This window comes from Hippopotamus amphibius, chromosome 9, assembly GCF_030028045.1.
Source record: "Hippopotamus amphibius kiboko isolate mHipAmp2 chromosome 9, mHipAmp2.hap2, whole genome shotgun sequence".
In the NCBI taxonomy this organism is placed as follows: Eukaryota; Metazoa; Chordata; class Mammalia; order Artiodactyla; family Hippopotamidae; genus Hippopotamus; species Hippopotamus amphibius.
In genome coordinates this window covers 24,289,511-24,302,020 of record NC_080194.1, presented here as the reverse complement: position 1 = coordinate 24,302,020, position 12,510 = coordinate 24,289,511, and the positions used below count along the sequence as shown (strand labels likewise).

Below are 12,510 nucleotides of genomic sequence, written 5' to 3'. Positions count from 1 at the left end.
GCAAAAATCACCCACTGTTCTAGAGGGTAATTATTACATTCTCTTCCAACTCATTAATACGTGTACAGAGACGGAGGTGTTCGTGTTATTTGTATGGGACATAGCCTGGCCTTAGAGTCGAGTTGGCCCCGAGTCCCTGCTTCGGCACTATTTTTGAGCCTCTCCTCTGAGTTCCCCGAGGTGTGGATCTAATTCCTCTGGTCCTTTCCCTTCAAGGAGCTTGAGGTTTGCAGAGGAGTGAAAACCTAGCGAACAGCAGGAGAAGCATGTGATAACTAACAGATCAGGGCTTCCATGGAGAGAGAACCCTGTGGGCTTCCAGGAAGAGGGGGCCTGGAGCTGGACCTGTCTGCAATCATTTGTCTTATTCCTCCCAGGACCAGGCATTGCATTTGTGGTTTACCCGGAAGCCTTAACGAGGCTGCCCCTCTCTCCGTTCTGGGCCATCATCTTTTTCCTGATGCTCCTCACTCTTGGACTTGACACTATGGTGAGCCCCTCCCTGCTTTGATCCCTGCTCCTTCTGAAGAACCCCTCTCCTGGGTCCCGCATCCAGCCTGCAGTGGGGCTGGCCTTAGTGGTACTTAAAGGTTTCCCTGAGTGATGTAAGGATGGTGAGGTGCCTGTTCAGGGCTCAGGATAACCTTGCACTTGTGGGTGACTCAGATGATGGTGCAAAGGAGCCATCCTCTCTCCCTCTTTCTGTTCTCCATGCAAGTTTCAGCCTGTGTACTTCCTGCTTTGGTGTCATTTTGCCAAAGCAAGTTCTGTGGGGCCGGATAAGGGAGAATAATATGAGGTCAGTTTTAGGGGAATTGCTTTGGGGCTGAGACTATTACAAATCATGGTGACAGGAGCTCAGAGTTTAGTAGTTGGGTGCAAAGAGGCTTTTTCCTCAAGTAGAAGATCAAGTGTGATGTAAGCAGGAGGAGAGGAATTTACATCTCATGAATACAAAGTGAAGCTTAAAGTGTCCTGATGGATGGGTAAGAGTGCAGTCTCTGGAGGCTGGAAACACGGCTCTAAGGCTCACATCCTGCTTGGATTCCCCTCGCTGACCCTCCCCTTGAGGGTTAAACCCCAGCAAGTTATTTTAGACCCATCGAGGGAATACAACCCGAAAACCCAATCCTCATACAAATACCACTTTGTCTGGTGGGAAACACAAAGGACTTCTTGGAGCCTTTGGGGTTGGGCGGTGTGTCTCAGGTGTCCCTTTGCTGGCATCATTCCAGTTTGCCACCATCGAGACCATAGTGACCTCCATCTCGGATGAGTTTCCCAAGTACCTGCGCACGCACAAGCCGGTCTTTACTCTGGGCTGCTGCATTTGTTTCTTCATCATGGGCTTCCCGATGATCACTCAGGTAAGCTGCCTGCTGGGCACAGGCCTGGGATGAGGGCAGGTTGGAGGGGCACCCAGTGGCTCTCCATCCTTTTACTCTTAGCTCTCGGACCTTATAGAAGGTCCTTATAACAACAGCCGCATCATTGCCATTTCCATGTAGATGGCATCAGTTCATTAGGGATTCTGACCACAGGGGGAAATATGTCACCTTGGCTACTAATGATACTTCTAGCATCTTCGTAATTGAGATGTAGCCTTCTTGAGCCAACGAGACAGGTGTGTCCTACTTTAAGAAAATGGAATACCTGAAAATCCAACTTTACTGGCCAGAGAAATTCCCGCTTGCTTACCTGTAATATACAAGATCTACAGGCACTTGAGTTCCTTCTAGTCCTGAGTGTCTAGAGATCAGTATTAGCTCACCTGATATATATGTACATATGTATATATATGTATAGATACATATCTTTTGCTGTCCCTGTGACCTTGAGCAAGTCGCCACTTTGGGCCTTACTTTCTTCATGTATGAAATGATGGATTGAAAGGAGATGGTCTCTAAGCCTCATCTATTATAGATGGACTTAAAAAGTGAGGTGAAAATGCTGGGGGGATGCTTGAGGAATGCCCAGTGACACCTAAAGGTCATATGAAGCTCAGTAACATGCAGGTATATGGGTAGAAATGAAATGGTCATTTATTGCTTAAAGCAAAAATGAAGCAATCTGGCTACTTTCACATTACATCTTCAAATGACCTTTGCCTTTTAAGAGTAAGGTGTTAGATGGCTTTTCTGGGCTTGTTCTATTGATTAGCTTGGAGCCTCTCCAGGGACTGCTTTGCTGATGTGGCAGGGCCTCCAGCTTATACACCTGAGCAGCCTTAGGTTTCTGCTCTCGAGGGGAGGGCAGATCCTTTGACTCCTGTTTGCACCTGACCCTGCTCGGGATGGAAGGATTGGCTGCTAGAAGTGGGAGAGAGCCTGGATCCAGGCCCACTGATGTTGGTTGTTTCTCTTCCCTACCAGGGTGGAATTTACATGTTTCAGCTTGTGGACACGTATGCCGCCTCCTACGCCCTGGTCATCATTGCCATTTTTGAGCTCGTGGGGATCTCCTATGTGTACGGTAAGGGAACCACCATGCCTGATGCTGAGGAAGAACTTAGTGTCGGTGAGGTGTCCATGGCAAGCAGGTTTCCCATATTTGATAAGACAATGAAAGGGCTTCATTACAGCTATGTAGGAAACACAAGAGAGCTGCACCTTTATTTCCAAACTTGCCTCAGGACCATTGGGATCTAGATTTAATAGAGAAACAAAAGATGGCTGATGGTGAAACTCAGTAGTCTTTGTATCAGAAACTGCTAGGACCAGGACATGACTTTGGGTGTGCTGGCAAGTGAACAGTTAATGCCTGTGGACAATGGCCAGATTAGCGGGGAGGAGGAGGCTACTTTGCTCCTGTGAAAGTATTTTGAGGTCTCGGTAGCTGCAGTCTTCATTTAGCTTGAGGAGAAGAGTAGCTTCACGGCTGGTCCCCGATACTACAGTGAGGAAGGAGAACACTGGCCTCACACATCCTTAGGAGACTTTATTAGCATCATGGAAGCCTGTGATGTAAGATCTCAACCCCAGATTTTCCCAGGAAGAGACTTTCAGTTCCCTTACAGGTTAGCCCTTCCTGTCAACAGCATATCAACCGGCATCCCATAATCAGCAGGGCCATTATTAAGGATGGGAATGGTAAGTCAGCAGATGCCATCCTTGCTCATCATGTGGAAGTGTTTGTGCTTGGGGAGGGGGTCTCACTGGGTGATCTCCTGGGCCCCCTGTGGGTGCCGCCAGTCAGCACAAGCAAGTCCTATAAGGTTCAAGTCACCACTGGCTTCCCTGTGTCTCGAAATCTCAGAATCGTCCCTAATATAGATAAGGCCTCCTTAGAAAACACCAGGAGGCGAAAATGCCAACTCAGATGATCCATCTGGATTTCAAACCCAAAAAGAGACAGTAAAGGAAAGGCAGGGTATCACTTGGATGCAGGATATCCTTGATATGAGCATCTTGCTTTTAATGTAATTGTTAGCCTCTTGTCCATCAGAGGTTCAGCAGCTTCTTGCTTTCCTGAAAAATGCATTAAAATGAAGGGCGATGGAGGATCAAAATATAAAAGGAAACCTCTCATGTAAAAGTTGGGTGCCCCATAAACAGGAAGATACTGGAGTCATTGTTAGGTGTTGGCAGAAGGGAAATTTGTCTCAGCTGGAGATGACATCCCCACTGCAGGGAGAGTTTAGTTTCTGGCCAGAGAAGTGGGCAGGCATGCCAGCTGTCATGATGGGATCAGAGGCCAAACTGCCAGCACTTTGGGCTGATGAGATAGCCTGGAGCCTGCAGTGACACTGTGGTTAAAGACCTGCATTTAGGGTGAGGCTTCAAAGAGCTTCCTACCTGAGCAGAGAGTGGCAGAAACCCAGCCAGTCTGCCACAGTGAATCCTACCTTTCTGCCCAGATACCAAAGGCTTTGCCATAGAGAGGCCTCTGGGACGCTCTTTTGGAAACTCAAGCCCTCGTGTGTCTATACATAAGCTAAAGTCGCCAGATGGTCTGTTGGCAAAGTCAGGAAAGCACTTCTTTGCAGCACTGGCCCAAGTGCAGGTAGCCATCTCATTGACCTCCTCCGCTGTCTGTATTCTTGCTGCTATTTGCCACAAAAGGCACATTTGCACAGTTCTTTCCAATAAAACAGGGCTGTTCAGTGTGGTTTACAAGCATCATTAAAACAGAAACCTTTTAACATTTCTGTTTTTAGAACTTAAATAGCTCCCCTCAGTCCCGATATAAATCTGGTGGTAGATTTTTTGATTCTGAAGGAAAAAATAAATCCTGAGTGTTTTGGTCCCTGGGCTCTGCTAATCTTCCTGGGGGACCTCCCAGGAAATTGCCTAGACTCTAGAGGGCTGCTACGGGGCCAGCTTCCAGGACCAGGTGGACTCTGTGCTGAGCTCAGTTGAACTTGACTCCTGCAATGTCGGATGTGGGTGTGAACCTCTGATTTGGACCTGGATGGAATTCATAAGAAGGGAATCTTAGAAGAAATATTTGAAATAAGCTAACATAATTGTTAGAGGTAAAAGGAAAAACCTGCACAAATATATAATGTACGCTCTAGAGGACAGTGCTTTCTTTATTGAGATGATGAGCCCCCAAACAAATGCAAAGTTAGTTTAAGGAAGTTGAACGTGAACCCGTGAAGGAAGAAAAGGAACCTGACTGACTTGATACCCTCTCAACCTGGCTGCTGAATTTGAAAAATAAGCAGGTGCATTGCAGAGATTTGTGTTTTCTTTTTGGGTCTAATGATCTCTAGAGTCTAGATTCTAGAGGTTGCCATTCAAACATTCAAAATACAGTGGATAATATTTTCAAGTTTTCTCTTTAGATCAAAAGAGCAGATTCAGGTTCTCAAGACAACACTCTTCAAAGGCCAATATCTGGATTTGAGGTAGCTAGAAAAGTAGAACTCCCCGAGTTTGGTTTGATGTGGGAGCAATGCCTTTAAAAGACTTTTACCTAATGGAGTCGCTTTAAAAAAGTGATTTGCGTTTTCCTGGGAGCCGATACAGGGACTTTCTGGCTGGGGGACCATGGAACTGACCTGCCACCACAAAGCTTTCCTGCCTGCTTATCTGCTTGGCTCCACACTGTGCATTTCCCCCAAATCACAATATGCTCAATCATCTTGGTCTGTTTTCTTCCACGTTGGTCAGTTACTTGTTTCATATCCTACCCCCACTCCATCTTTCTTCACATCCTTGTGAGAGATGTTAGAGTCACACCAGGCAATGACTTTTATAGGATGGAATATGTCATTCTTCAGTTCTGGTTGCCCATCCTGCAGGCTGAACTCCTCAAAGTTTTTTTGTTTTGTTTTTAGTAAAAAAGAAAACAACAAAACAAAAACACAGTCTCTCTAGAACCCCATAAATTCAAGCTTAATTTTGTTCCCCTCTGGTCTCTCTCCCTGAGTTCCATTTTCACGTATGTTCTTGGCTGAAATGTCACTGTCCACCTCTCATTCAGGGTATAAGGTCCTCCAGCTCCATTTGCTGGAGTTCAGAAAACATTAGGAACAAGAGGCTTCAGTCCATTCATAATTCACACAGGTAAATGCCTGTGAGTAAATCAACAGGTGTTTATTAAGTGTCTACTGTATGCCCTGTGTGCTTCTAGGAAAGTGGGGAAGGCAGGGGTAGTTTCCTATATTCGCGGATCTTTCCAACTAGCTGACAGGAAGAGCAAACCCACTTCGCACATTGAGACAAAGACAAGTACTAAGCTTTGCATCCCAGCTGTGTGCTTTTGCTGCCCAGAGATCAAGGAGGGCCAGAGTAGCCAGAAAAACCTCGAGAAAGTAGCATTTTGGAGATAAAAGAATATAAAAGAAGATAAAGACGAAACTTAGTTTTGAGTTTATTGCTAACCAAGGCAGGGAAAATCTCAGCCCACACATGGTGTTTTGGCTCCAAGAGATGTGACCAAAACATGACATTAGCTGTAAGAGAATAATTTGAGATACATACAGGACTGGAGACCTAATTTGTGGGACCTAGCGCAAAATGAAAAAGTGGAGCCCCGTGTTAAAAGATTAACAAGAATTTCAAGATGGCGACAGGAGACCATTACACCAGGGGTGGTACCCTTCTCAGCACCAGGCCCTGTACAAGTGCTCAGCTCACAGGTCAGGAGGCTGGCCCCGGCCACATAGCAGGGAGAGCAGCCCCTGGCAGACCATACCCAGACCAAGGGCAAGGGTATGGTTTATAAAGACAAAAGCCACAATGTTGCATGGGTGAAAGTGATTGGTTGGTAAAAAAAAAAAAAAAAAAAAAAGAAAGTGATTGGTTGGTTGAAGCAAGTCCTTGAGTAATAGTTCAGGATTGATTGGTTATGTGGAGCTCGTGCTCATTTCTGGGCACCAAATCTGTTTGCTTGAGTCTTAAAACAGAAGCTAGACTGTGGTAGTTCACCACTATTCTTTTTCCCTGCTGTTTTTCTGCTAATACAGTAAGAAGCAGTTGCTCTGATGCTTTTGGAGCTCTCTTGCCCCTCCAGGTTGAAGGTCATGCAGCAGGCATGTCTCCATGCATGTGCTCCAGGCTCCAAGATCAATTCCTCTATCACGAGTTAGGCCTTGAAGAGGGACTTGGGCCAGTGGGAAGGCTAGAGCAGGCAGAGGAAGCCCCTGGGAAGAACGGCCCAAGGGGAAGGTAGCCGTTGACGCAGGGAGGGACTCAGGTGGGGACTTGGGTGTGAGTCGGGGTGTGGGAGGGCTGTGCCGGGTGGGAGCTGGAGCAGGTGGAGGATGGAGGGACTGAAGAGCCTGACTCAGGAATGGGCAAGATGCAAGAGGCTTGCCTGGCGGCTCCCAGTGGCCGCCCCTGGTCTGCATCTGCGAGACAAGTTGGCAGAACAGGTAGAGCCATCACAGGACCTGGAGCCTGTGAGAGGCAGAGGCCAGGTCTCCACGGCCCTGAAGGGAGGCCCAGGGAGGGAGCTGACTTTCCAGGGATTAAGCTGACTCTGGAACCCAAGCCATCTCACTCAGTCTCTGGACTGCTCCTCTGTCTCAAACTGCTTTCTGCTGAAACTGAGCACCCATCATCCAACCCCTCCTACAGCTCTAGGTCCAGCTCTTTGTCCCCTCTGGGGGAGCTTGAGCACTTCTACTGTCACCCGCCTCCTCCCATAGGAGGCTATCTATATGTCTTCCTCAGTCTAATCTTGAACCCTGTCAATCAGTTTTCCCAGGCAAGCTGCACACCATCATTTCCTGTGGATGATTTAATGGAAAGGAATAGTCTGGTAACAGCATTGATGCTGATAATAGACATTTTTAGAGTCTTATTTTTTTTTTTAAGAACTGTATCTCGGGTGTGTTTCTGAGGGCTTCACCTTTGACTTTTGTCTCTTTTTGGTTCTCACCCCTCACTTATGCCCGGAAGGTCTAGTGTCCAGAGGTCAGTCCTTTGAAGATGTTTGATAACACGAAAGGAGACCCACAAGCAAACCCAAAGATGGTCCAGTCAGCTGCTCAAAAAGTGCGGTTCTTGCCTGTGGTGGTCCATTATTTGGGGCCACCAGTCAGAACTGCTGACTATGAAAGGGCTTGAACTTGGGGCCCTTTCAAATCCCTTCAGTGTAGCAATCCAGCAGTTCTGAGAAAGCCGCGCTTCTGATGAGCTCAGGAAACAATACAAGAAACTGCTCCCTCCTCAAAGATCCTCTGTGGCTTTTCCTTTCAAAGAGTGGATGCTGGTTATGTGGGGCCCTGAGAATAACTCTCTCGCCTGCTTTTTACTTTACGTTGTTATGTTGATCAGCGACCTAGAAGCCCGCAATCCTTTGAGTTCCAACAAAGTGGGCACTGGCCACATGGAATTCACTTTGGTTCTTGCCTGCCCGTATCATTTTACATAGAGCAGAGGTGCATTGACTCACGGAAGAGTATCCTTGGGAGGGTGGGGGATAAAAAGCAGCGTACAGCGAGTCTCCCCCGAAATCCCAAGGCTTTCATAATACACTGTGTTTATTGATCACAATCTTAATTGGCTTCGTCAGAGTTGGCTGCTGAGCCCATGAGCCCACGTCCGAAAACAGCTGCACAGATGACTATGCCGGGCTGTAGCAGCGTGGAGGTGCCCAGCTTAGGGTGGGATGGTGCCTCTTAGATGTCACCGTGGGATGACATCTCATTTTGAACCTCATTGCAGAGAGTATTTTCTATCTATTTAAATGTTCCATTTGCCTTAATCTTCCCGGCAGTGAGTCATTTGTCTGATGGTTTCCTGTATAAATAGGGGTCATGTTGACACCAGGATGGGGCCATCCCATCCAATGGCACGCGAGTGAGGGGCTCTTGCACTGTCCCCTGCCCCATCTCACCCCCTGCCCCTGCACCTCATGTTTGATCTCCATTTGTCTCTTTGTAGGCTTGCAGAGGTTCTGTGAAGATATTGAGATGATGATTGGATTCCAGCCAAACATTTTCTGGAAAGTCTGCTGGGCGTTTGTAACTCCAACCATCTTAACTGTAAGGACAGTGTGCTTTATTTCGTGGGTAGCACCTTGCATGCCTATGTGATGCTTTATGTTGAACAAGACCTGTGCCTACATACAGATGAGCCTGGGGAGCTGGTAGGATGGGTATTATTCCTGTCTTTTAGCTGAGGAAACTGAGGTTTGAAGAGGTGAAGCATTTGCCTAGAGGCGCTTGGCTGATCGGGTGCAGAGCTAGGACCCATGCACAGTTGGGAGCATCCCTGTGGAACATTTCCCATTATATCAGTCGGCCCCGTGTGATCACATTGTCCACGTGCTAACCACGGTCCATACTCTGTGCCCAGTGCTTTATAAATATCACCTCATCTCTCCCTCACAGCAGCTCTGTGGGGTTGGTATGATAATCATCTCCCTTTTACAGTTGGGGAAACTGTCGCCCAGCAGTTTTGTGACTTGTACAACTAATAATTAGCAACAACCTGGGTTTGAACCCAGGCAGTCTGGCTTCAGAACTCTAATCTTAAACACTGCTCAACAGAGCCGCTCTACAACTAATATGTATAGCAGAAGTTAGACTTTTATTGTTCATTTTTATTGCTTTTGAGGACTATCTTATCATCTTCAAGTGTGATGATGACATTTTGAGATCATCTGACATTCATCTTCTTAAAAATCAGAACCCTTCATATGCCAGTAAATCTGCATAGGGACTTACATGCATATCCTGTCATCTCCTTCATTGTGCCCTAGCTGCTGGCTTTGCCTCCATCCACTCTCCAAGCATAGCCATTGACAGAGACCCTGCCTTTCCCTCTCTCCCTTCCTGGTTTGCAGGTGCCATCCGGGCAAAGGCTGCAGGAAGCTGGCTGTAGTTCCTGATTAGCCCAGCAGGTGGCACTAGAAACCAAATTAAGACTCGTTTTACTACATTGAACCAGCTTCTTTAAAGGAAAACAAGACAGTAAAATCGTAAAGAAAACATATATTTTCCTTTTTTTCATTTTTAAAACTGTCACAGAGTGAGTTTTAATCAAAACATCTCAATTTCTTTCTGAAAAGACAGAAGTTTAGACAGAAAAACCATTCAGCGTTTACCTCCCTCTCTGCCTTGACAGGAGACAGCATATAGAAGCCCACACGTGTACTCACATTTCAGAGGCTGTAATTTATCTGAAAAGTCCCACCAGATTTGAGGCATGGGAGTTGAAAAGGATTAAGGTAGACTTTTCAGTTTCTTGAATTCAGGACTGAAGTGTGTGAAGAGCGGGGATTTATGCATCTGCTGGGAGGAAAACGAGAGACCCCCCTCCCCCCCACCTCTGCTGTTCCCCATCTCTGCAGAGCTTCGCCGTGTCCCGCAGTTACTACTACACACGATTTATTCTTGGGTGAAATATAAAAGTTAGAATCTGTTTCAGATTCTACGGACCTTTCCCTCCTGTCTTTGAAGAGATTAAGCTTCAGAGAATCTTATTATATTCTTCAGAAACATATCACATAATAATAAGCAGCACAACGGCTTGTGGAGATCTAGTATTAGGTAGCTGCTTTATTAACGATGTCTGTCACGCTCCCAACCACCCTGTTTGGTGGGTGATTCTTCCCCCATTTTGCAATTGCCTGTGCAGAGCCTCGGAGAGGCTTGCGCAAGGCCACAAAGCTTGCAGGGGGCAGAATAAGAATGGAATCCAAGGCTATCTAGAAAGATAATACATTTCTAAATACATTTCTAAAAGCCTAGTTGCTTTCATCTCCAAGTGGAGTTTGGCCAATTCTGGATTAAAATAATCTTAATCTCCTGTAGGAGCAGAGTGTCAGGGGAAAGGGATTCTAGGGACTTGCTGTGCTTTCTTGAGAAAGTTCCTCAAGTGTGCTGTGCTTTACTCAGTTTCCATTATAAAACTCACCTCAGAAACCTGTGGAGAGGTCCCCGGCTCAGTGGCTAAATTATCCTTTCTCATGGCCAGGTTCATCTGAGGGCAGGGTTTTGTCAAAGCTGACTTGGCAGAGGGAAATTGATGGCAAGAACAAGTTTGCACAGATAAATTTGATGTGATATTTGTGTAACAGGAAATGGGTATCAAAGGACCAAGCCTAACCCTTCTTTTTTTGCCATTTGCCCTTCTGTCCCACGGCTATCTTGTGGTAGGCTAGAATAAGCTGAGATTATGGGTTTAAATGACTTCAAAAGCCCTGAAATAAAATTGATCATTTTTATATTGTGCCTTCATGGATTTATAGAGCTATAAATATTCTATGTGCAATTATTGTACACATAGGCAGATCCCGTTACTGAATTATACGCACACATAAGCAGATGTATTGCTATTTATATAGTGAATGAAATGGAGCAACTTACCATAATTACATTAGGTCATACTTCCAATAGACTGGTTTATAAAGCTTATAACTCTAGGGGCAAATGTTTAAAAGGGGGCCTAGAGTAGATATTTCTTATAGGAGCAATTTTTTCAACCATTGTCTTCAGGCTCACACGTTGCTTCAAATCCATATATTGAATTATTGTTGCATTGAAATAATCACTTGCCCCGGCAGCCTGGGCTTTGCAGCAGTCATATAGATCCTTACATTTGTATAATGCTTCACACTTTCCCCAAACACTTCCATATATTATCTTGCCAGACATAATTCCTGCTAATCATTTTTAGGCAATTCTTTTACTGCTCAAGAGAGCTGAGGAGGAGGGAAGGACTTAGGTGGGTACCTTGTTCTAGACGGAGGATGCCATAGGTGCGATGAATACAGGGAAGAACTCAATTTTCTGAGGTCAGCGCCCCCTCCCCCAACAGAGGCTTGGCTAGAGCGGTTAGAATCCCTCTGCTGTCTTTTTTGATGCCTCTTTTTCCAGCAAATCTGTTCCCTTGTTCCTCTGCAGCTGCACGAACCAAGCCTTCAGGGGGCTCACCTCACTGTTGCCAGCCAAAGTGTGCGGTGATGGGGGATAACGGGGAGATGATGAATCATGACCTCTCTTAAAAGTGAGGGAGGCTCCTGAGAAAATACCACACTGTTGTTCCCAGAAAACCCCTGTGTTGTATACCTGGTGTGAAATGGGTCTGTTATATAGCACAGAAGTCTGAGATATACAGGTCCCTCAGCGAATTAGTGGTAGAGCCGAGATTAGCCTGCCCGTCCCTGGGGTCTCGGCTCACAGGTTGGTGACGAGCCCCGTTCACCTTGCGTCAGTTACGGGGGGCTGGGCCTCCACTCTCTTTGTCCCACAGCTGATTATAGGACCAACCTTCCCGCTCAGCCACTGCTTGGGGACCTCTCACCCAGCTTTCGAGGCAGCTCCTACGGAAGGGCCATTCCCCATTCAAGGTGAAAGCAAAGTAGATTCAATTGATTTTTCACATTAAGCTAAAGGAATTTTTCCTTTATAACAAAAGCTTGATTATCCATTATAGACAGTAGAGACACCTCTCTCCTTAAAATCACCCACCATCCCTTCTCCTGCCTCCACCCCTCGGTCACCTTGGTGGATATCCTTTAAATTCCTCCTCTCGGCCGGTCTGTGTGTGTGCAGACCCCCAAATGCATCGCTCAGGTTTTATGGGATGGCAAATGCAGCTTCAGCAGCTCAGTGTGTGTCACGTTCATCTCCGTGAAATCCAGAAAGTGGGGTCATCGTGTTTCCCTTCCAGGGTCGTTATGGGGGTAAATTGAGAGAATAGACACGAAAGCGTCCAACTCATAATGTGTGATCCAATATGTGATTGTTGAAGGAATGCTTCACATCCCCACCCTAACTTGTGTGTTTCTCTTTTCTTCCCAGTTTATCCTTTGCTTCAGCTTTTACCAGTGGGAGCCCATGACCTATGGTTCTTACCGCTACCCTAACTGGTCCATGGTGCTCGGATGGCTAATGCTTGCCTGCTCCGTTATCTGGATCCCGATTATGTTTGTGATAAAAATGCATCTGGCTCCTGGCAGATTTATTGAGGTAATTGTATCAGCTCTCACTCCTCCCGTCCCCCTCCCAGGGGAGAAGCTCTGAGAGCTCTGTGCTTTAAAAAAAAAAAGATTTGGTAAACTTATTCTAGGGGGAGACATGGTGATTAAGCGGTTACAGTTGCTACCATT

General features: G+C 46.4%; 1 protein-coding gene across 1 annotated transcript in view; it reads left to right on the top strand.

Moving 5' to 3' along the window:
• The window catches only part of SLC6A5 (solute carrier family 6 member 5), a 54,375-nt gene that overhangs the window by 39,564 nt on the left and 2,301 nt on the right, over positions 1-12,510 (top strand). The window contains exons 15-19 of the mRNA XM_057749333.1: positions 378-490; positions 1,236-1,367; positions 2,373-2,472; positions 8,337-8,437; positions 12,203-12,370. Of these exons, the coding sequence (XP_057605316.1) occupies positions 378-490; positions 1,236-1,367; positions 2,373-2,472; positions 8,337-8,437; positions 12,203-12,370 (614 nt within the window). The remainder of the gene's footprint in view (positions 1-377; positions 491-1,235; positions 1,368-2,372; positions 2,473-8,336; positions 8,438-12,202; positions 12,371-12,510) is intronic.